Raw genomic sequence first — 25615 nt, 5'->3', positions numbered from 1 at the left:
ATTCATACAACAAGGACATCTGTTCAACTATGATCATAGCAACATTATTGTAATAGCCAGAACCTGGAAGCAACCTAGATGCCCCTCAACTGAAGAATAGATAGAGAAAATGTGGTACATTACACAATACAGTACTACTCAGCAGGAAAAAACCAATGGAATCTTGGAATTTGCAAGCAAATGGAAGGAACTAGAAGAAACCATTCTGAGTGAGGTAATCCAGTCAACAAAAGAAAAACAGAGTATGTACTCAATCATATATGGACTTTAGACAGAGCAAAGGATTATCAGCCCACAATCCACACCGCCAAAGAAGCTAGGAAACAAGGACTCTAAGAGAGACATACATGTTCCCTTGGAGAAGAGGAAAGGGACAAGATCTCCTCAGCAAGTTGGGAGCATGGGGGGGGGGGAAGAAGGAGCTAGAAAAATGAGAAGGGGAGTAGAGGAGGGGTTAGGAGGACACGAGGGAGCAGGAAGTTTGAGTTGGGGGAAGAATAGAGGAGAGCAAGATAAGAGATACCATAATAGAGGGAGACATTTTAGGTTTAAAGAAAAATAGGGCGCTAGGGAAATGTCTGGAAATCTACAATGATGACACCAACTAACAATCTAAGCAACAGAGGAGAGGCTGCCTTAAATGCCCTCCCCTGACAATGAGATTGATGACTGACTTATATGCCATCCTATAGTCTTCACCCAGGCAGAAGTGGAAGCAGACACCCACAGCTAAACACTGAACTGAACTGGAATCCAGTTGCAGAGGAGGAGTAATGAGCAAAGGGGTAAAGACCAGGCTGGAGAAACCCACAGAAACAGCTGGCCTGAACAAGGGGAAACTCTTGGTCCCCAGACTGATAGCTGGGAAACCAGCATGGGACTGATCCAGACCCCATGAACATAGGTGTCAGTGAGGAGACCTCGGAAATCTATGGGGCCTTTTGTAGTAGATCAGTACTTATCCCTAGCACAGGAATAAACTTTGGCAACCCACTCCACATAGAGGGATAGTCCCTGAGCCTAGGCACCAGTGGGTGGGCCTAGGCCCTATCCCAAAGGATATGACAGACTCTGAAGACCCCCTATGAAAGGACTTACCCTCCCTTGGGAGCAGAAAGGGTATGGGATAGGTGGGATGTTAGTTGGGGGGGGCCGTTGAGGAGGGGAGGCAGTGGGAACTGGGATTTACATGTACATAATCTTGTTACTAATTTAAATAAAAATTGGACCGGGCGTTGGTGGCGCACGCCTTTAATCACAGCACTCGGGAGGCAGAGACAGGCGGATCTCTGTGACTTCGAGGCCAGCCTGGTCTCCAGAGCGAGTGCCAGGATAGGCTCCAAAGCTACACAGAGAAAAAATGTCTCAAAAAACCAAAAAAAAATGGAGAGAAAGAAAAAAAACAGGACATGTGAAAACAAATGCCCCATTTTTCTAGAACCTTTTTATGCCACATCTTCTGTTTACAGAAAAGGATATAGTTTATATTCAGCTACCAGGACAAATAGCAGATTTTTAAAGATTATTTAATTAAATTTAATTGCTGCCATAGCTTCACCCTTCACTCACAATTAATTCAACTTTATTCACCAGACCCTTTAGTTTTTAACAACTGCCTTATATTCCAGGTTTAAAAAGAAGTCTTTCAAAAATTCATATGAAAACCCATGGTAGTATGATTATATCAACATACACCAAGGCAGGCCGTATGTTCAAATGTAGTCAGATGACACAATTCAGACTCCAAGTTATTATGTGTTTCCCCACATTTATTTCAGAGAGAATAAAATCATGAAGTCCACAGGATGGAGAGGTGGCAGACAATTTGGGAGGAATTAGAGGGCAAAGAGTGTGAGTGAAAATAAATTGCATGAGATTCTCAAAGAATAAATAAAAGTATTGACATAGAAAAATAATTTTAAACAAAGATGCCACATAAATGAAGATGTATATACTTTAAATTTTTGCATAATCCGGAAATAGTCTAACTATCCAAAAAGAAGGCAATGGTCTATTTCTCTTACAAGTAAGCTTTTATTAAAACCAAAATGCAGGACGCTAACAGTGTATCATTGAGCTACTTTCTACATTTGTTTTCCTCAAACAGAAAAGAAGCTTTCCTTCTGAAAGTACCATTCAGTGAACAGGAATTATCTTGCAAATCAATATAAGAAACAAAGCAATGACCTGGGGCTGCTTGGTCATCTTTGACAGGTCTGCCTTCAACCTCCAAAGGGTTGCTGAATATCCTGCCCTTGGTGTTTTTTTTGCAGCTTTTGTGGGGTATGAAATGAAAAATAATAATACACATTTACAAGAAGACTTAGTTGTGGCTGATATAATCTGTGTACGCTGTTGTGTTCCTGTATGTATGCCAAACAATAAAGCTTCTTAATTACAAATATAGACACTTGTATGATGTTATCATGAAAAAGCTACCATCATGCTCATGTGATATGTAGCTTCTAGTTGCTTGGTAGCCAAATTCAGGCAATTTTCATATTTTGTGAAAATTACCTCCCTGGTTATGTCTTTTTTAAAATTTAAAAATGAGAAATATTTCAGTACTAATACCTTCACAATTTGATTATTTCAGGGGAAGTATTTCATATAAGAAAACTATTAATTCTAAATAAAATTTTTTCTAGGTGATATATGAAACAAATACACCTACTCATAAATAGCCTTGCATTTAAACCTCAACAGTTTTCATTCTGAGGACTTTGTAATAAGTTTAAACACTCTGCTACTTGCTTCTTCCTTACCCAAAGAGCATATAGTTTGCATAAACAATCCCTGTGATAGCAAATATCCCATTTTTCTGTAGCCTTCTTATTTTAGTTCTACTAATCACTGAATAGAAATAATCTATCCTCAGCTACCAAGGCAAATATAAAATCATTTAATTATAAACATAACGTAACCCTCCATTTACAACTAATCCACCCATATAAGCCAGATTCTTCTCACACTCTTGGCTCAATGTGTCTAGTGATGTTACATTACTTTTTTAAAAACATTATCTCTCTTGTCATTATTTTCAGTATTTGACCAGTATCAGAGCATCACATTCACATTTTCAATAAAGATTCCAGCTAAGGTCCTGGAAATTAATATTCCTGTCAATTTCTGGAACTCTTTCATCTCCTAGACAACAGTGTCCCTTTGTCCACCCTTCAACTCCCTTATTTGCTATCTTTCATTTCAGACCAACTGATCATGTTTTATACTCTCATTGCAAAGTTTATCCATAGCTCCTTCTATTTCCATTCAATCCATTATGCTTCTTCTGGCTTTGCTCTGTACATCATGCAACTTTCAGGACTGTTAACTCCACCAATACTTCTCAATTAAGTATCCCTTCACTACTGAGCAGTGAATCAGCTCCTGCCTCTGAGTCACATTCTCTTCTACTTTCTTTAGTCAGAAGCAACAGAATAGAGGTTATCAATTTTGTTTGTAAGGAGCTAGAGAAAAAACATTCTGATGGACAGAGATACATATGATCTCTGTGTCTGCCACATTCTTTGTGAGCTTTAAAGAAAAACAAAACTAACCAAAGAACATAAAAAACAATCTTGTCACACAGCCACATGAGCTGGATATGGTTCTCTGTAATATCCACTCTAACCTCTATGAAAGAATCGCTGTTGCAATTTATTTTTAAGCACATTCTCCTGTTAAAATATTTTATCTCTCTGCTCCATTCAACAAATGTTCCAACCCTCTACTTTATATGAAGCTTAAAGACCATCTCTGGAAGTGGGCTTACATATTCCATTATGCCATCTTAAAACTCTCTTTAGGCGTGAAAAAAAAAAAAAAAACGAGTCAGCAATTCAAAGTATTTTCTGCTGCTTTTCCATAGAACCTGAATACATGTGGCTCACAAGTGCCTGTAACTTCAGCAGCTGAGTATCCAATACTTCTGTCTGTGTACCTGTATGCATATGCAAAAACACATGCACACACAGAGATGCATATATTAATATATATTTAATTTATATACATATATATTATTCCCAACTCCTACATAACCAAATCAAAGATATTGAAATGGTAAAAATTTTGGACAAAACATTCAAAAGTCTACTTTACAGGTGATTAATGGCCTCAAAGTGGATTTAAATGAACAGGTAAATTCAGCCAGGCAGTTCAAGGATAGGATGAGATAGATACTCAACAACTATGATACAAAATCTAGAAAAGAGTTGGAGGTTCTGCAAAAAAAAAAGAAAAAGAAAGAAAGAAAAAGATGAAGACAAAGAAAAACTGAATAAATCAAAATTTGAAATCAATGGATCACTGGTCCCACAAAAGGACAAGGAGAAGATATAGGTCTGGAGATGAGTGTGGCAGGCCAGATGAGAACTGTGAGTGTCACAACTCACTTCTGTCAGTGGGTACCAACAGTTACAAAGCACATATATGGGTAATGATGAAAGTGTACAACAAACCAAATGTTCACAGGCACACTTATAAATGCTGTAGGAATGACTAACATGAAAAGCCTTTCAAACCCTCCAAAGGGAAAACTATTCAATAGAAGCTTCTTGAAATATATACATATATTTGTTTAAAAAGAGTTTAAGTGAAGTGATGATATGTAATGGAGGGACAACATCCCAGATGCCACTAATAAAAACCCTAGTACCTGAAACTTCTTTTTGAGGTACTGGCCAAAGGTTTCTCATAGACATAATCCCTAACACTACAGGCCATTAACTATGCTACTGGTAACTCTCTATAACTTGACAATTTCAAAATAGTTTTAATTTGCTGAATACACCACATATTTATGTTATGGTATGGTACATGGAGAAACCCAGCTGGAAACTGGAAACTTCACCCTTACTGGCTAGGGTTCACATTACTAAAATATACTATAGATACTACCAGGAGAAAAAAGAAATCATCAATCTCACATAGCTATGAACCTTCTGAGCTCCAATAACCACCTGCCCTCAAGGTATGCTCACTGGCACAATAGTGGCAAGAATGTTATAGAATGAACTAGTGTTTCAGTGGACTTAAGGCTCATCACCTGAAATAGAATCTGTAACTGACACTGCCAATGAGACCAATAACCTGTGACAAGATAGGTCTTAGGACCTTGTGGGAAAATATACCATTATTATTATTATTCTGCTAATTACAATAAAATGATTCCTAATGGTATATTTGTTGATCTGGGCATCCCTAAACCCTTGTCAGAAAAGCTTCATGCAGTACATGGCAATTAACATAGATACCTACAAGTGGACCACCTGAAGAAAGTTAGAAACTTTGAAATACTCAACCTTATAGGGATATCAGAATCAAATCCCTACTGTCAAGGCTCAGGGATCTATGTGGAAGTGAGTTCAAAAAAGATTGGAAAACCAGAGATGTTAAAAGTCTTCAAAGAGACAGGGTTTTCAAGACCTACCAGGAAGATGAAGACAGGAATTCACAAAGACTGCAACAGAATGTATAATACTTGCATAAGCACAAGCCTGACAAAATCCTAGGATGGAGGAGGGGAAATAGGAACAAAGTCCCAGCCCTAGCCAAGAAACTGAGAACTGCTGGGTAAGATAAGATGAGATTTATTCATTGGAATGACACTGGGCATTATTCCAAGGTAGGTCCCATGTTCAAAATAGGTTGAAAACACATATCAGACTTAAAATTTTATTTGCTTCCCCTCTCTTTTTTAATAGTATAAAAAACAGGAAATCAAGTGGATAGGGAGGTATGGGAAGATCCTGAGGAACTGGGAGCAGGGAAAGTATATGATCAAAATAAATTACATGAAATTCTCAAAGAAAAACATTAAAAAAGTAAAACTAAAAATATTTTAAAGGTGCCACTTAAATGGAAGTTTAGGAACATTAGAATTTTATATAGCTAGGAAATAAGTCTAATTTTCTCAAAAGTAGGCTTTAGTTAAATACCAAGCATCATTGACTTATCACAGTGAAAATTTCTAGCAATTTAACATTGATCTACACTTTGTATTTGTTTTCTCAAAGCAGAAAGAGCCTTTCCTTCTGAACACTACACTATTGTTCAATGTACAGGAATCATCTTGCAGATTAATGTAAAAAAAAGTCAATCACCTGGGGCTGCTTCTTCACTCTCCAAAGCTGTGGCTCCATATTTCCAAGGTCTAGTGGCTCCTCTGCTCTTTGATTTCTTTTCAGCTTTTTTGAGAAATAAAATAAAAAATTACATGTACTTAAAAGCTAGAACACTTTAGGTTCCTGTATACATATCATTTATGAAAGTCCTAATAATAATTTATTCATTCTAGTATAGTGTTATCATAAGAAGACATTAAGTCTTATGTGATATACAGTTTCTAGTTACCTGGTAGCCTAATTCAGACAATTTAAATATTGTATATGATGACAACAGATAAATCGTGTCTATGTTCAGTTTAAAAATAGAGATATTTCAGTAATCATGCCTTGACAATTTCCTTAGTAGAAAAAAACTATAGTTTACATAGAAAACATTATTGATTTAAAATTGTTTTTTTGCTGGCAGAGATCACACACACATTTTAATATAAAGATGGAATTTTACAGCTAAGAATGTCTACATTAAAATCAGATATCAAATTAATAACCAAATGATATATCTAAAGGTTTTTGAAGAGCAAAAACACCCCAACCTAAAAATTCCTGGAAGGGAAAAAGACTAGCCCAAAAATTAATGTAAAGAAAACAAAAACAATAAAATTGTTTTTGAAAGATAAATCAAATTTATAAACCCTTAAGCTAACCAAAACAAAGACCCAAATTAGTAAACTTAGGATATAAATGGTAATGTTACAATATAAAGCACTAAGATCTATAGGATTTAAAAATATGGAATTAAGTAATGAGGGTAAATACTTTTAAGTTCAAATTTGAGGAAGCTTAAGTGCAAACCTCAAAGGAATACATAAAGCAGTGTTGAAAATAAGCACCAGTGTGTTCTCAGTAAGCCAATGTTTCAGAGATTTGGATGTCTTCAATTTTATTGATATAAAGATTTTTGTGTGATTTCAAAGTAATTTCTTTGAGTAAAAATAACTGGAGTTTTCAAATGTTATAGGTTAAATATGCATTCAAGCAAAAAAATGCACCTAATACTTGAAGGAGTACTTTCTAACAAATTTCTTGGTTCATTTTTATTTCTTAGAGAAAGTCTGCCCACTAATTGTGATAATAAAATATCTAAGTATATAGAAACAAATCAATTCTATATACATGAAGACAATACAATACATGCTTTATAAGGTGTCTCTAGTTGTTCTCTATGAGTACTGGCAATTAATAGTCCAAGTTTTAATAAAAATATCCTAAAGCTTATATACAAAAGTTTTAGCAATCATTATTTCTAGAAGGGAAGAATATAAACAATTTTAGATTATCCTTTGACCACTGTTATCTTATTTTCTGAATATTCTGTAATAAATATCAATTTGTTATTAAAAATACAAATGGCTCAAAAAGGATAATCAATGTAGCCACTTCTGTAAATAACAAGAGAACCACCTATTTAAAAAAAATTTGATGAGGTGTAACATTACACTTAATAGTCATATACCTACTATACATTTACTACAATAGTAAATCAGTAGATTTGACCACCGATGGATAGATAATGCAGAGAAAATAATCTGTATCACTACTGAACATATACAGATTTGTCATTATTTCTTAAATGATACAACTATTTAATTAGCACTTATATTGAACCAGGTGATGATTTAAAATATGAAAGAAATTAAAAGAAGATGCCAGAAAATGGAAAGATCTCCCATGCTCTTGGATAGGTAGGATCAACACAGTAAAAATGGCAACCTTGCAAAATGCAATCTGCAAATTCAATGCAATCCCCATCAAAATCCCAGAACAATTTTTCACAGACCTTGAAAGAACAATTCTCAGCTTTATATAGAAAAACAAAAGACCCAGGATAGAAAAAAAAAAAAAAACGTACAATAAAGGAACATCTGGAGGCATCATTATCCCTGACTTCAAGCTCTGTTACAGAGCTACAGTCCTGAAAACAGCTTGGTATTGGCACAAAAATAGATAGGTATACCAATGGAATTTAATTGAAAACCTTGATATGGACCCACACACCTATGAACACTTGAATTTTCACAAAGAAGCTAAAATTGTACATTGGAAAAAAGAAACCATATTCAACAAATGGTCCTGGCATAACTGGATGCTGGAATGTATAAGACTGCAGATAGATCCATATCTATTGCCATGCACAAAACTTAAGTACAAATGGATCAAAGACCTCAACATAAATCCAGCCACACTGAACCTCTTAGAAGAGAAAGTAGGCGGTACACTCGAATGAATTGGTACAGGAAACCGCTTCCTGAACATAACACCAGTAGCACAGACACTGAGGTCAACAATTAAATAAATGGGACCTCCTGAAACGGAGAAGCTTCTGTAAGGCAAAGGACACAGTCAACAAGACAAAATGGCAGCCAACAGAATGGGAAAAGACCAACCCCACATCTGACAGAGGGCTGATCTCCAAAATTTACAAAGAACTCAAGAAGCTAGTCACCAAAACACCGAATAATTCAATTAAAAATTGGGATATAGAACTAAATAGAAATTTCTCAATAGAGGAATCTAAAATGGCTGAAAGACACATAAGAAAGTGTTCAACATCCTTAGCCATCAGGGAAATGCATGTCAAAAGAACTGTGAGATATCATCTTACTCCTGTCAGAATGGCTAAAATCAAAAACACCAATAACAGTCTATGCTGGAGAGGATGTGGAGGAAGGGGATCACTTCTCTACTGCTAGTGGGAGTGCCAACTCGTACAGCCACTTTGGAAATCAGTAGGCGGTTCCTCAGGAAAAGGGCATCAGTGTACCACAAGATCCAGCAATTCCACTCTTAGGCATATACAACAAGGACATCTGTTCAACCATGTTCATGGCAACTTTTTTGTAATAGCCAGAACCTGGAAGCAACCTAAATGCCTGAGAAAATGTGGTACATTTACACAATGGAGTACTACTCAGCAGAAAAAAAAAACCAATGGAATCTTGAAATTCACAGGCAAATGGATGGAAATAAAAGAAACCATCCTGAGTGAGGTAACCCAGTCACAAAAAGACAAACATGATATGTGCTCACTCATATATAGATTTTAGACAGAGTAAAGGATTACTAGCCTACAGCCGACAACTCCAGAGAAGCTAGGAAACAAGGAGGACCCTAAGAGAGACATACATGGTCCCCCAGAAAAGGGGAAAGGGACAAGATCTCCTGAGCTAATTGGGAGTATAGGGGAGGGGAGAGGGAGTTAAGAGAAAGAGAAGGAGAGAAGATGAGGGGAGGGGAGGACATGAAAGCAAGAAGATGGAGTCTGGGGAACAATACAGGAGAGCAAGAAAAGAGAAACCATAATAGAGGGAGCCATTATTGGTTTAAAGAGAAATCTGGCACTTGGGAAATGTCCAGAGATGTACAAGGATGACCCCAACTAACAATCTAAGCAATAGTCCATAGTCTACCTTAAATGTCCTTCTCTGATAATGAGATTGATGACTACCTTATGCCATCCTAGAGTCTTCATCCAGTAGCTGATGGAAGTAGAAACAGACACCCACACCTAAACACTGAGCTGAACCATGGAACCCAGTTGCAGAGAGGGAAGAGTGGTGAGCAAAGTGGTCAACACCAGGCTGGAGAAACACACAGAAACAGCTATCTGAACTCCAGACTGATAGCTGGGAAACCAGCATAGGACTACCCTAGACCCCCTGAACGTGGATGTCAGTTTGGAGGTCTGGGGCCTCCAGTAGTGGATTTTTCCCTAATACATGAATGGATTTTGGGAGCCCACTCCACATAGATACTCTCACAGCCTAGACATACGGTGTGGGAGGGGGGTTCTAGGCCCTGCTCCAAATGATATGACAAACTTTGAAGATCCTCCATGGAAGGCCTTACCCTCCATGGGGAGCAAAAAGGGATGGGATAGGGGGTCGGTGTGGGGCAGAGGAGTAGGGCAGGGAGAGGCAACTGGGATTGATATGTAAAACAAGCTTGTTTCTAATTTAAATAAAAATAAAATAAAATATAAAAAACAGTATAAATAGGCAATACACAAACACTCCACCATTTATATAGGATTTAGTCATCCTCAGATTCTGCTATCTCTAGAGGCCATGGAACCAATCCCCTCAGGAGACTGAGGAATGGCTGACTATGAATGATCTAAAAATACAGATATACTTATATACTCTTCATGTCAGCAGTGATCTTTATAATTCTCAAAACTGTACACAATAATATATAGTTCAGTCTCAAGCAATTTCAGAACTCAAGTGTACATTAATTATCTTAGGTAGAAGTCCTTCAAAAAGCCTGACTTGGCATTCCATAAAGGAAAAGGCCTCTCTGTTCTCCAAGTAGTTGAATCCTAGAAACACACAATGCTACCTGTATTCACAAGAGCAGGCATTTTCTGTTATGTTTTAGACATCCATCCACACTCATACACTTTAATTCCACAGGTTTCCACTTATAATTCTTCCTTTATGATCACCTAATCTTAATACCACTTTTCACTGTCTTCTGCTTTCCCACAGTGCCTCCAACAAGGAAAAAAATCATTTCTGACCCCTTTATTTACAAACTGGTTGTTACCAAGAGAAAAACTAGCTACACAGGAAACCAATGTTCCTAAAATTTGGTGGTAACTGTCCCAGTTTTTATTTTAAAACTTGGTGGGTCATGTATCATTTATCAATTCTGATCTGAAGATTCATACTAATTGCCCATTTATCTATCACCCACATTCTAAGACTCTAATAAATATTAACAAGCCTGGACCTTAGCTCCTCCATCATCCTTCTTGAGTCTCTTTGATACCCCAAGTAGATTTCTCTCTAGGAATCAACAACACATTATTTAGTACTAAAAATACATAAACATGTAATAAAAGGTGACTCTTATCTACAAGATGATTCACTTAGAAAACCAAGGATTCATCTAAATGACTTCACTTTGGAAAGTGTCAAATATGGCAGTAACATGCCATTCCTAAGAGCTTTAATAACTAAACCAACAACGAACTATACTTAAGGGTTCTAACTATAACTTTGATTCAACTATATTTCAAAAATTGGCTCATAAATTTCAGTTATTTATTAATTTTTTTCATTTTACATATCAACCCCAGTTCCCTGACCCACCCCTTCTATTCTCCATTCAGGCCTCAGAGGGGTTAAGGCCTTCTTTGGGGAGTCTAAAGTCAGCATACTTGGTATCTCAGATTTAAGTTATTTTTTAAGGTTACAAACAGGAAAAACTAGAATGGTTATTGAGACATATAATCCCAGCACTTGGTAGAGGGAGGCAGAAAAACTGCTGTGAGTTCAAGTTTAGCCTGTATTACAGAGTGAGATCTTGTGTTTGAAAAACAAAGAACGTCTTTTCCTCCTTGGCATACGTTCTATACTAAAATTAGATCTAACAACATTTGCATGCTTTTCCAGTCCTGTTATATAGTTGTGTATCATAAATATTCAGCCTTGGAAAGAAGTAAAAAAATCAATAAGCAAGAAATCACAGTCAGAATTTAGAAGGGCTTTAGAGTTGTATTTTAAAAGCATGTGTGCTTCCTGCTTATAGACCACAAAAGCATTGTAAACTATTCCCTTCAGTTGTCTGGAGATTATATTCCAGGATGACTCTTTTATCTCACAACTGTTACTAATATATACTTGACAGTATCAAAAAGTACAATATCTATAATCTTTAATATTTTCAGAAGAAACTGCATACAAAGAAGCAATTTTAAGACAATTTGAAGTTCACCTAACAATATAAGCTTTAAAAATCACTTGACTTTTAAATCACAGCATCTTTTTCCTTCTGAATAATTTCTAACAATGACTTACACTATGCTGTTCAAAATAATCACAGAAGACACTAATTTTCACTGTTTTGATGTAACAATCAGCAAAATGTTATTCATATTTCCATAGAATAAAGTTTTTTCAGTAAGTCTCATTCAATGTTTGTGGAAAATTATTTATGTTCATATTCCTAAAACCTAAGAGAAAAATTATAATACTTTCATTATAAACTGGTCAACTAAATAATTAAAAATTACTTATAGATTGTTCCTTGCTTTTAAAACTACAAATATTCTTAAGGTAGAAATAAGACTGAATTTTTCCTCATATCTTTTAAAAGCAACGTTTAAAAGTGACTATTCAAATAATAGTGCTAAAAGTTTCAAGAATATTTAAAACAGGACAGTCTAACTAAAGTCTTTGGTATATGTAGTGCACACAAAGTAACAAAGCAGACAATAGATTTTTAAACCAGAATTTAGCTACAATATAAAGCGAATTCCTACCTTTATAAATATTCCAGAGAGACAAGCTGCTGCTGTATTTACCATTAAGCTGACTTAGGTTCCACTTCATAGCCTTATTCTTCCTAGCCAGGGTTAAAACTGAATTTCTGGAGAAAAGGATTCAACAACAAAGCCCATGTTGCCTGAACAAGCTTGAATTCTAGCAAATGGGGATAGAGCTATTTGCATTGTTGATTTAAGGAGGGAGGAGTGAAGGGAATAGATAAAGGGAGCTGGTAATGTAATTTGTATATTGTCTGTGAGCTGTTGAGACAGGGATCATCAGTCACCTGCTCAAACTCCCTTCATTTCACCCTCAAAGAAGGAACAAAGGTTACGCTGGGTCAGAGAATTTGGAAAGAAATGAAAAGACAGGCAAAATCTAACTACCAATCCATTCTGTCTGTAGAGAAAGTTATCCATGCTGAACCGAATGTTCCTTTAACCAGGACATTTATAATAGCCTTAAGAGAACCCTGCAAAAATAAATAATAGCACAGAACCAAGGATGATTTAAGAGGCTAGGCACTGCTTGTAATTATCTTAACACTTAGCAAGAAATATTAAGATCAGAGAAAAAGACATTTTTTTTTATTTATTCCAAGCTACTTCCTTGCATCGTAATAGCTTTCTCACTCACACAAGTGAAATACTTATCCAAGCCGTTTATATAAGACAGAAAATATGTTTTAGATTTCATGCCCTTTTGGGTTGACAGCATCTCTAGAAATTTCATCCATACCTAACAAAAAGAATGTTCAATGTACTAAGTGTACTAACCTATACTGCATTACAAATCACATCAAGAGCAAAAATCTAAATGAGTATTAGAATGTCAGTCAGTAAGACTGACATTCTTTGTTTAAACTTTGTTTAAATTTTTTTCTTAAACTCTTTTCTGAGAATTTTATATGTGAATATAATGTATTATGATCAAATCTATCTTGAACTCTTTATAGCCTTCATTATAAGCACATGTACCATTACTGATCCACCTGACAGAAAACTACTTTATGTAGTTTTCAGCTAAACTCACACAGTCCTAGAATAATAAAGTTGGTAAAGAGATGCTTTAAAATGTACAAAAATCTTAATTTTGAAATTTAGAGAGCAAAAGCATAAGTTGTAGAACATACATACTTCTTTGAACAAAGAAAACAGCAGACATAATTTATACAGTTTTGGTGGGGGGGTAAGTAAAGAAGTGGAAAATAAAGCCGTTTCTTATCTGTAAATTAAAGATATGAAATACTTCCCAAGAGACACACTTGGGAACAGTTAAGGAGAAAACTGCTAAATGCTACTTTTGCAAAATAAAGACTACATAAAAGAATCAGTTACACATTTTTAGAGGATTATGCATGAAAGCATAAAATAAACATTCAAAGAAATAGAAAATAATACAAAGATAGTTATGATTAAAATCTATTTTATTTTTCTTTTAACCTTAGGTGCAAATGAAGTAACAATGCATACCTTCACCTTACTGAATCTAGGTTTGCTCTCCTCCACAGTTCCTCTTAGACAGAAGGAATTCCTCCATACCCTAGAGATCCTGCAACTTTGGACTTAAATCATGGGAAAGTCTGCTTCTTGCTCTTCATGCTAGAATGTTACAGTTGGTCACCCAGGCCAGAAGACCGGAGAGAAAACAGAAAGCAAGAGGGGAAAAAACATCCAAAAAGCATCCACCCAGTAAAGAATAAATTCAGCACCTAAAGTTTAAATAACCCCAAACCCATATGACTAGTAGGCCAGAATAAAAACACAATCAACAACCCAGGGCAATATGGCATCACCAGAGTAAGCCATGAATATTCCAACACAGCAGAAGCACAAGAAAATGGCCTTAAATCCATTCTTATGAAGATGATGTAGGCACTTAAAGAGGAAATGAACAAATCCCTTTAAGAAAGCAAGGAAACCACAAACAAGTGAAGAAAATTAATATAATAATTAAAGAATCAGCATGAAAGACTAATTCACACAGCTTAAGATCATTACTATAATCAGTAATATATAAATATGCACCTAATTTTAAAAATTCATTGTTTCAGAAATTATTTAAGTTCAATTTAATTTATATAGTTTATGATTAAAATACTTAGGATTGTTAAAACAAAGTAAAACATTTACAATAGAACGAAGGATTGTTAAATCAAAGTAAAACATTAACAATATAACTATTTCTTAAAGACTAAATAATATAATCTTAGGAAAATTACTGGGGCAAATTTTGTTAATTAATTAATTAATTTTATGTGTATGTTTTGCCTGCATATATGTCTATGCATAATATTTGTGCCATGAATGGTGCCCTCAGAAGACCTAAGAAGCTGTCTGGTACCCTGGGATTGCAGATTCAGAAGACTGTGAGCTCATACATAGGTACTCATCACTCCTCCTCCTCTGCAACTGGATTCCAGTTCAGTTCAGTGTTTAGCTGTGGGTGTCTGCTTCTGCTTCCCCCAGCTACTAGATGTAGGCTCTAAGATGGCATATAAGTCAGTCATCAATCTCATTATCAGGGGAGGGCATTTAAGGTAGCCTCTCCTCTGTTGCTTAGATTGTTAGTTGGTGTCATCTTTGTCGATCTCCAGACATTTCCCTAGTTCCTGATTTCTCTATAAACCTATAATGTCTCCCTCTACTATGGTATCTCTTATCTTGTTCTCCTCTATTGTACCCCCAATTCAACCTTCCTGCTCCCTCATGTCCTCCTCACACCTCCTCTTCTCCCCTTCTCTTTCTCCTAGCTCCCTCTCCCCTTCCCCCATGCTCCCAATTTGCTCAGGAGATCTTGTCCCTTTGCCCTTCTCTGGGGGACCATGTATGTCTCTTTTAGAGTCCTCCTTGTTTCCTAGCTTCTCTGGCAGTGTGGATTGTGGGATGGTAATCCTTTGCTCTATGTCTAAAGTCCATATATGAGTGAGTATATACTTAAGACCCCCTATGGAAAGCCTCACCCTCCCTGGGGAGCAGAAAGGGTATGGGATAGGTAGGGTTTTAGTTGGGGGGGATGGCAGGGGAGGAGGGGATGGAGAGGGAACTGAGATTGAAGTGTAAAACAATCTTGATTCTAATTCAAATTTAAAAAAAGAAAAAAAAAAAACCCAAGTCCTCTGTAAGTGCAGCCAGCTTTCTTCGCCACTGAGCCATTTCTCCAGCCCCTGGAGGCCCTTTTTACAACAGAAACTTATTCTTCTGAATGTCTCAAATGACAAATGTACATCTTCATGCAAAAAAGAAAGAAAATATCTTCACACATTAAAAAAGTGGTCACTACAGTTATGATGCTAAATTCCTGGAATATCCTGTTTGTTCCTTCCTGCATTATATATTTGTAATGACTGGTTAAACTCCTACAACATTCTGGAGATATGGGAAGGGCAATATGAGGAAAATAAATAGTAGTTTATATGGAATCATTAAATTTCTATCAGTATATAAATAATCTAAAGGGAATGAGATTTACAAAGAAGATATGGGAGTGGGAAAAACTGGAAAAGAAAGCAGCAATATCAAATAAGGTATTAAAAGAAAATCTGCAATAAGCTCTGTTTTCACTTATGGAACCCTCTCCTCCAAGTTGCTAAGGACATAGCAACACATATGCAGCTCTGCTCCTTTTTCACTGTATTGACAGTCATCTTGAAAAGAAATTTGATCAGTTGTGACATCACATCACAAAGAGCACAGGGTCATAACAAGAGCTTTGAAAAGAAAATGAGAATAAATTTAAAAAGCACAGATTTCTCTACCCCTGTGAAGCCCAATTAAAAACATCATTATTTCTGGTCATAGAAGTGTTTGTGAAAAAATGGAAGAAGTTGTAAAGCAAATGAAAATTTATTTTCCTAATCAAGTAGCATTCATACCTCACTGTACTTTTATAAAAACTGCAACTATATTGCTTTTAGTGATTATTTCTTCAAAAGCTTTTAAGTGTATTAAAAAGCATTTCTTTTTAAGTTGAAAAACATTTCTATCACATTTAAGAAATACTCAAAATCAATATAAAATTTTAATTTATGAAATATGATTAGCTTAATGTCATTTATGCCTTTAGAAATTAGTTAAAAGGCCCTTATTATTTACTATTTAAGTCAACAAAGACTTCTATTAGTTGACAAAAAGACTATAGTGCTAAAAATCAAATGACTGAGGAAAATATTTTTAATTGGGGGACATGGGTTTGAGCTATGCAATAAACGAAACAATAAAACTAGTAAAAAAAATAGTAGTATTCAAAGATGAAAAATGAGCAAGGTGATTAGTAGACAAATTATAAAGGAATATTAATAGACAAAACATATGGAAAGAAAAAGTTTTAAACTTATTAGCAAATTATGGAATAAAATGTAAAAATAATGAAAATAGAAAGATCTTTCCTAAAGTTGGGCAGGAGAGAGAAAAATATTTTACCTAATTCTGAGGGCAGTAAATATAAGTATGACTTCCTGAAAGACAATTTGTTAGCTTAAAAGCACATTGTGTACTTCAGCAAACTTATTGTATGAAATATGGAGCAATGCAAGTATATGTTTATAAAGTACTTATAGCACCCTGTCTAATAACATAAATATGAAAGTATTTCAGTATCTGACAAAATAGAATTTTAGTTAAATCAATTAATTATAGTTATATGATAGAATGCATGTAGAATTAAGTATGGATATATTTTACACAGGTATGTATATGTTGTTTAAGTTATGATGGGTTTGCATTTTGATAGTTGAAATGCATTTGATACACTTTGTCTGCTGAGCATCACAGTTTAAACTTAAACCTAATTTATCTTAAAACATGCTCATAACATTTATATTAGCTTATAGTTGGGTAAAATCATTTAACTTTAACAAAAATCCTACTTTAAAATAAAATATTGGGTATCTTATTAATTTATTGAAAACTATGCTCAAAGTCAAAATCAGAAAGCATATGGATATAAGATACATATGGGTATCTTTCAAACATAATCAGTTGTGAAAACATAAACAGTATCCAAAAGTATAATATCTACTACCAACACCAGAGCATTTTCCTTTGTTCACTACCAGTGCCAAGCATGATAAAATATTTGATCACATATTTCTAGACCAGAAAATTATTAAAATGTACTATTCAAAGTATGGTTTCCTCTTAATGTTTATTACTTTCATTGAATTTTACTGGCAAAACTTGTAGTGTAGGGGAGGAGGGGAGTGAGAGGGAGCTGGGATTGATATGTGAAGCAAGCTTGTTACTAATTTAAATAAAGAAGATTATAAAAAATAAAAATAAAAAATTATAACAAAAAACTTGTAATGCAGCCATCCTAAGTCAGGGATGATCTACATAGCCACAATATAGTATGAAAAATAAGCAGGAAATAGAATATTCAAGATAATCTCTTTCAAACTGAAAGTTAAAGTACAAAGTGATGTACAAATAATTATTTTTATTACATAAAGAAAAAGGCCAAAAGGGACTATGGATGTAATTCATATAAAGAGGCCCCGGGTATGATTTCTATCACCACAAAAAATAACCAGAACCACCACCATGGGGCTGGGGATGTAACTCAGTGTAGAAGAAAAAAGACGGTACTTGAGGATAATAACATTCTTATTTACACATTCCAAACTCACATGTCTTAACCAAAATTCATTCATTTTCAGAGTAAATTCAAAATTTATATCTGTGATATGTCTACCCTACCTATAGTTTCATTCTGCATAGCAAATTACCTCTATCTCAGTAGTCATATATTTTCTCTGAGGCTTTTCGTTACTCAATCACCATTCTCTGTAGAGTTTGAGCTACTTCCATATTTACCATACATTTCTATTTTTTCTAATTTTCAACAGAAAATTCAGTACATTTCTATTCACTTGAAGATAAATTTCATGAGGGCAGGTACTATGCCCTTGCTACCTTATCTGTGTAACAGAAATATTTACCAAAATTAACCACTAACATCTACTTGCTAGATATAACAGCAGCAAGAAACTGGTATATATACTGTACTATAATGGGATGTGTCAAATCACAGAAGACTTCAATAGCAGTCAGTTACAAGAATAACATACCTATAAGCTCTTTCTTCCATCCCCCAACCTCCTCTATATTCCTTACCTACTTTCTTTTTGATGATACAGATAACATTTATTGAGGTAAATTTTAATTATGTTTACATTTGATTCCACCAGTAAATTTATATTAAACTCAAGGCCAACATGTCTCAGCAGTGGTTACTTTAAAGACTACATCAGGCGTGCTTAAGCCCTTGGATGAGTTTCCAAGGAACTTTGATATTTTGGAGACATTTCTCTGAAAGAAGGTATGTACATGACCATAGTATTCGATCTAGAAACACAATTACAAATGATGAATACTATAATGGCTGAACAGAAATCTATGGCACTTCCACAGAATCAAAATTTTACTTGCATATAGATTTTACTTGAGAATATCAAAGTTTGTCTTTAAAATATAAACAGAGCCATATAAAATATATTTTGATACTTATTATGTCCAACTTTAAAAATTAAGATTGAAAAGTGGCTTATGAAATACCATGTGCAAATTACTTTTAAAAGGTAGTGAGAATAGAATTCGGGGCCCTGTGCATGCTATGCACTCAGTCTACAATGAGCTATATCCCCAGAACTCACGCATATGTTTTAATTGAATAGTAATTACAAATGTAATTTTAAATATAAGTATCTGCTATACACATAGTACCAACATTCTAAATATAACTTTTGGATTTGCTGATATTCTTAGCATGAACTGGAACATAAGATGTCTGGGGTGCTCTCAAAAATTCTAATTATCCTAGGCTGGAGAGATGGCTCAGTGGTTAAGAGCACTGCCTGCTATTTGAGAGGACCTGGGTTCAATTCCCAGCACCCACATGGCAGCTCACAACTGTCTGTAACTCATGGTCTTGTGAATTCAACAGCCTTGCACAGACATACGTGCAGGCAAAACACCAATGTACATAAAATACAAATAAAAAATTGTTTAAAAAAGAATTCTAATTATCCTAATTTGAAACTTCCATCAACTCTAGTACCTAGACTAGAGAATTTTACTGGCCTATCTGCAATTCTAATTTGGCATCAAGTCCTGTTATCACCACTACTAACACAATGTCACCAAAATAAGATCTAAAATAACAGAACACAGATAATAATAATAATTAGATATTAGCTTACCACTACTTCCTGGTGGCTGCAATACATCCCCTGTGAGGCAACACCATCCAACTGGGAAGATGTCCCGGGAGTCATATTTGCACCAATAATCAAATGTTCCACTCCATCCATCAAAAGTAATATGAATTTGATCTCCTTTGACACCTCCAATTGTGGCAGGACAGATCAGAAATGGATTTTTTCTATCAACAGCTTCAATCTTCATCCCCACTTTAAAATTATTTAGGGGTGGTGATGGTGGTTCCTATAAAAACATTTTTAATTTTTCACAACTTAAATACATTAGGAACTATCTTTTCAGTGTGTTCTTTTATAATCCTTAGTAACAAAATTATACTTCATATTTATCAGGAAGAAAGATATTCTTAAAAATCACAAACTATTCTTGAATATTTTACTCTTTTCTTGCAGTGCCAAGGATCTAGAAGGAAACAAAATTAGCCTGATCCATGCACTAATACAAAAAGTATGTTCTGTCATGTGGCAGAAATTTAGGATTCACTGACAAACAAAAATATTAAATATTGCTTTTAGGGAAATATTACTTTAAAAGGTTTCTCCTCTGACTCCAGGAAAGAAGAGTCAGAATATCAAAGGATTGATTTTATTCTGAAGAGATAAAAATAGGAAGGGCTCTGAAGTCAGTCACAAAACAGTAAGACTATTGACAAGCATGATGACACAGAAAGACCATGCAGGGAAAATGTAGGAAGCATTAGAAGAAGTACTGTCTGCACCTTCATGTCAGACTTCTAATCTCCAGAACTGATGTTTAAATAAATCTAACCATCTACAGTGAAAATTTTAAAACACCAGAGGAAAAAAAATGAAGGTGACACAATAAGGGGAGATCTCCTATGCACATGGAATGGTGGTATTAATATTATGAAAATGGTTATTCTACCAAAAACAATCTACAGATTCAATGCAATCTCTACCAATATTCCAAAAACATTTTACAGAAACTGAAAATTCAATCTTAAAATTCATATGGAAGCCCAAAGTAATACACTAGATAGCCAAAACAATTCTGAAGAATAAAAACAAACAAACAAAACACCACTGGTGGGGATATCACTATTCCCAATTTCAAGTTACACTATAGATCCATAGTAGTAAAACCAGCATGGTACCAGGACAAAAACAGACACTGTGATCAATGGAAGAGCACTGAAGACCCAGGCATGACTACATATACCTAGAAATACCTGATTTCTGACAAAGATGCCAAAACATACACTAGAGAAAAGACAGCTATTTAAACAAATTGTATTGAGAAATCTAGCTATATACATATAGAAAAATGAAATTTGATCCTTCTCTCTCAACCTGCACACAAATCAATGCCAAATGAATCAAAATCAATGATATATCTGAAATTCCAAAACTTCTAGAAGAAATAGTAGGGAATATATTGGCTGAGGTAAGGACTTTCTGATTAGGATTCCAGTCACCCAGGAGTAAATACAACAATCAATAATTTTGACTTTATGGAATTAAAAAGTCTCTCTACTACAAAGGAAACTGTTAATCAACTGGTCATTGTGCAGAGGATAAATGTTCTCAGCTATGAACAGGATATCCATATCCTACCATCCCACTACCACAAGACTCAGGAGCAAGTCATTGTGCAAAAGAAAGGCTGAAAGATTCTAAGAGCCAGAGGTCAGGGAGAATCAGAGCAAAAACAATCTTTCTGGGTGTGACAGGATTATTAGACTAATGAATTCATAGCAACTACAGCTGCTATTATGAACTGAATAGTGTCTCTTCTACCCTAAATTTCTGTTCAAGTACTACCAATATGAATACATTTGAAAACAGAGCCTTAATCCAGTTTGACTGGTATGGTGTAATAACAAGAGGAAGAGACCCATGGGGTGTGTGCACACAGAGAAGAGGCCCTAAAAGGACACAAGAATGTGGTCACCTATAAACCAGCCTTCAAGGTACCCTAGTTCTTGTTCTTCTAGCCTCCAAATTGTGGAAAAAACATTTTGTAAGGCACACTACCACTTTGTTACAGTGGCCATAACAAACTAACTCAGTATTTGCCAACCTGCAATTAAAAAAAAAAAAACCTTTTTCCATGTTGGAAAAGACAAAGTATTGAGCATTCCTATTAAAAAGAAAAATCATGGTCTAGAGGACAGGATTTCTTCTAATGCTTTTCTTACCTTCTTAAAGAACACCGCAGGGGCCAGTTCAGATCCAGTTAGTGTCCGTAGTAAGAACATGGGCCAAGATGAAACATTCATTCTGTACCCTGTTTTATAAATTAAATATCATAAAACATGTGAAACTATGGTAATATAGAACAAATGGGTTATATTAACATATCCCCTTCAGAGAATGACTTTCTAAGGATTTGAGTAAAAGGAGATGAATCTTCTTGTAGCTACAGCCATCGTTTGGATGTCTGGCAACAACGTCAAAGTGGAACTAGAAATTTTCATTTTAAAAAGCCATTGGCTAGGTTTTGCCAACAAACACATTTATGTTGGGGACAAGCCATAATAATGCAGTTAATACAAACCACAGCCTAGTAAAGCTTTCATTTTACCACCAAAAACTATGCAAGCATGGGAAAAGGTTGCAAAAGGCTTCTAGCCCTTTTCCTTGGAGCCCCTGACTAAAAACCATTTCTGTTGAACTTCACAAATGTACATATACAAAATGCATCTTATTTTAAATTTTTAAAGATAAAAAAACTATGAATATGTATTCTAGTAAGCAATACGTATATATTTAAGGGAAGTATATTATTATCAATAACTATTCTGGGATATATAAAAATAAGATAGATGAACATAAAAATAAAGCAATATGGTAAAAATAAAGAGGTAGTGAGTCTATGGATGTTCATTGTAAAAGTTTTTACATTTTGCATATGACTAAAACCTTTCATAAGGTATTAGGAAAAAGACTTCTCTTCCTTTAGCAATTCTTACACATACTAGACATAATCTTAAAATTTGTAACAGAAGTTACCAAAATAGCTATGTTTAGAAATTTTACCAACTTATATCAGCATTTCAAATTTGCAGCAGCGAGTATAAGTTTGCTAGTTTTACTGTTTTCTGGGGCAATCATTTTCACTCAAAACCTGCCTCCCCCAATGCTAAATTTGGAAAACAGTTTCTGTGCACTCTTGATGAATTCATTTACTAAGGTAGGGGCACATGTGAATCACTGGCAACAGAGCTATTAACAGCAACATATGCAAAAATGTTAAGATAGACCAAGTCATCCTCAAATAATCTTTTACTAATATTACTTAAAATATAACTAGGAGAACAAATGGTGATAGTGGAAATGGATGGAATGGTTGTTATTCAATGCTTATTGCCAAGCCTGACCACTTGAATTTGACACCTAGAACCCACATGGTACAAGGAAGACAACTGATTTCCCCAAGTCGTACTCTGACTTTCACATGTATTCTGTGTCACATGTGTATAGATACACATACAATTAATGTTAAAGAAAAGGCAAAAATAAAAAAAAAATCTTTTTGTGTAGTGGCACAGACCTATAATCTCAGCACTCAGAAAGCTGAAACAGGAGGATCAATAGTTCAAGGCCAACCTGAGTTATATACATATTACTAAGATCCAGTCTCAGAAAAGAAAGAAACAGCAAATGTACCTCTGACAGGTTTAATAATCAATGAAGGGCGGCTGATAAGCAAGCACCTTGCCACTAAGCTTCACTGCATCCCCTTTAAAATTACTTTAAAGTAATTTTGGTAATTATAATTGGATACAGCTCTTCATGAATATTAATTATGTACTCTTGTCACTGGGCTACAACCCAGCCCTTAAACTAAATCAATTTTAATAAACAAAAATTTAAAAGATATTACCAAAGTAATTATTCTTAGTATTCTGTATTACTGGTTCTTGGGAAATACTCTGAGTTTTACATTAATTCTTATTTTAAGCTTTATAAAAGAACATGAAAACATCTGAAATTCACTGAAAATGAAAAATGATGATGAAATAAACGAATCACTTATTTTCTACACATTTTATGATCCTCAATTCTAAAAAGATTTTTTTCCAAAATATGTCATAACCTTTTCACATTTTACAAACATGGCCCAGCCAAACACTACATGTGCTTAAACGTAAACCCTTGGTTAAAATTTCCACTCTCTCACTTTTTCTATGACAAACAGTAACTAAGTCCTTGGTGTCTAATGGTTAGTACTGAAAGAACTCTCTCAATGACTAAAAATTACCAATTCTTCTATACCTCTCATAATTTTACATTCTTCCTATCCTAATCCTCATACCAAAACTGCTGAATGGCTCAATAGTCAGTATCAAGAGGTATGTCACTCATATGAAATATTACAGACTTCTCTAGAAGAGTTTCCAGAAGCATAAGAAAGCTTTTGGGGTATTTTAAATTTGAAAATTACTATTAACATTTGCTCAAAAATGAGGCCTTTCAGCACACTTGTGCAGTATAGAAGTGACATGGTACTGTGCTCCTCTCCAATCATATATCCTCTACAGTAACTCCCTGACCATATAGTTAGAAAGAAGGCCTGAGTGGTTTTCAAAAGGACACTTCAAACCACCTCTAGTGAATAGCTTACTATAAGACTATGTTATTTCAAGAACTGTTTATCCTTACCCAGTGGAGGTTGAAGTAAATCTCCTTCCTGTTCACATGTCCCAACAGGCTGTATGTCTGATGAATCAACAAGTCTCCAGAAATCATTCTTATTGTCACTACCATCCAGTCGTAAACGTAATCTGGCCCCAGTAGTTGCAATAACAGAAGCAACACACACTGAACCAATATTGCGAGGGTCACGGGCTTCCAGTTTCATACCAACTTGGAATTCATTAGTTGGTGGAGTCAGAGACTATATACAAATAACATTGTGTTAAAATGCATAACTATAAGAAAATCAGACAGCAAATTATGTTACCAAAATACTTAGAAGGTGTTTACTAGGTAAAGTCACAGCAGGTGAATGAGGTCAATGTTACAAGGCTCAAGGCAAAGTCTCCCTTTTGACTGACATGCAGCATAAAAAAGGCTGGCTATAACTAGTCTCACTCATCTGCACATCCAAAAAACCCAAATATAGCCTATAAAATACACCCTGAAAAACTTTAAAAAATAAGAATTTCATTAAGCCATTCCCCTTGAAATGAGAAAACTAGAAATCCTATTAAAGTCTACGATAAAATTGAACTCTCCAGCATACTTCAAACACCCCTACGCACCTTTAGCCTTGATCCCATATGTGCCTCTATCCACCCTGCACTCCAGCTACTTTGTGCCATCTCTTGATACTTAAATATTTTGGATATTTTCTTTCTTCTCATTCTAACAATCTTAAATAGCATCTGTTCCATGAGAACTCTCAGTACAGGGTTATCACATTTCTTATATTAATTATTTCTGTCTTTCCCTCTAGATGGGCAATTTTAAGGGCTTAGTATATCTAACAAAATTATTGCAAATAGATCATTTGGTTTTGAGTGGCACAAACATAATCCTACTTTCTCCTAATACTACCAGAACCCGGAAACCACACTGATACCATTCCACAAGTTAATTCTGTACATTACTGTATAAAGTCTCAACAGAATTTTGGCATACCTGTCTGAAGTATTCTGAAGGAGCACTTACAGAGCCAGTCTCTTTCAAATACTTGTCCCAGTCAAAATGATCTGGAAAAAACATTCAAAATAAGTTGGGTTTGGAGTATACAATAAGATTTTCTTCTGAATGAATTAAGTTTTAATCTATACATGGAACAAGGAAGACATGGGAGGGTTTTGAAGGAAGTAAAGGGAAAAAAGAAAGACCTATAATTACATTATAATATCAAAAATTAAAAAGGGGAAACAATACTTTCTACAAATCAGGTTCAAATTTCTCAGTTTGCATTCAATTATGCACAGAAATAGAAGCAACTTCCTGATAATAATGGTTCTAATGGAAATTATAACCCATATCATCTTAATGAATTGTGAACTAAAGCAGAATGATTTTGA

At 34.9% G+C, this 25615-nt stretch overlaps 1 protein-coding gene across 2 annotated transcripts in view; it reads right to left on the bottom strand.

Moving 5' to 3' along the window:
* Positions 1–25615, bottom strand: part of LOC100751276 (Scm polycomb group protein like 2) — a 90712-nt gene that overhangs the window by 48672 nt on the left and 16425 nt on the right. For both annotated transcript variants that reach the window (XM_035450266.1, XM_027432805.2), the window contains exons 4-8: positions 25218–25288; positions 24237–24471; positions 21770–21858; positions 19593–19836; positions 6102–6185 (exon numbers count right to left, since the gene is read on the bottom strand). In XM_035450266.1, the coding sequence (XP_035306157.1) occupies positions 6102–6185; positions 19593–19836; positions 21770–21858; positions 24237–24471; positions 25218–25288 (723 nt within the window). The remainder of the gene's footprint in view (positions 1–6101; positions 6186–19592; positions 19837–21769; positions 21859–24236; positions 24472–25217; positions 25289–25615) is intronic.

Source organism: Cricetulus griseus, chromosome X (genome assembly GCF_003668045.3).
Source record: "Cricetulus griseus strain 17A/GY chromosome X, alternate assembly CriGri-PICRH-1.0, whole genome shotgun sequence".
Taxonomy (NCBI): Eukaryota; Metazoa; Chordata; class Mammalia; order Rodentia; family Cricetidae; genus Cricetulus; species Cricetulus griseus.
Note: the sequence above shows the minus strand (reverse complement) of the source record. Positions and strands in the feature narration are given on the sequence as shown.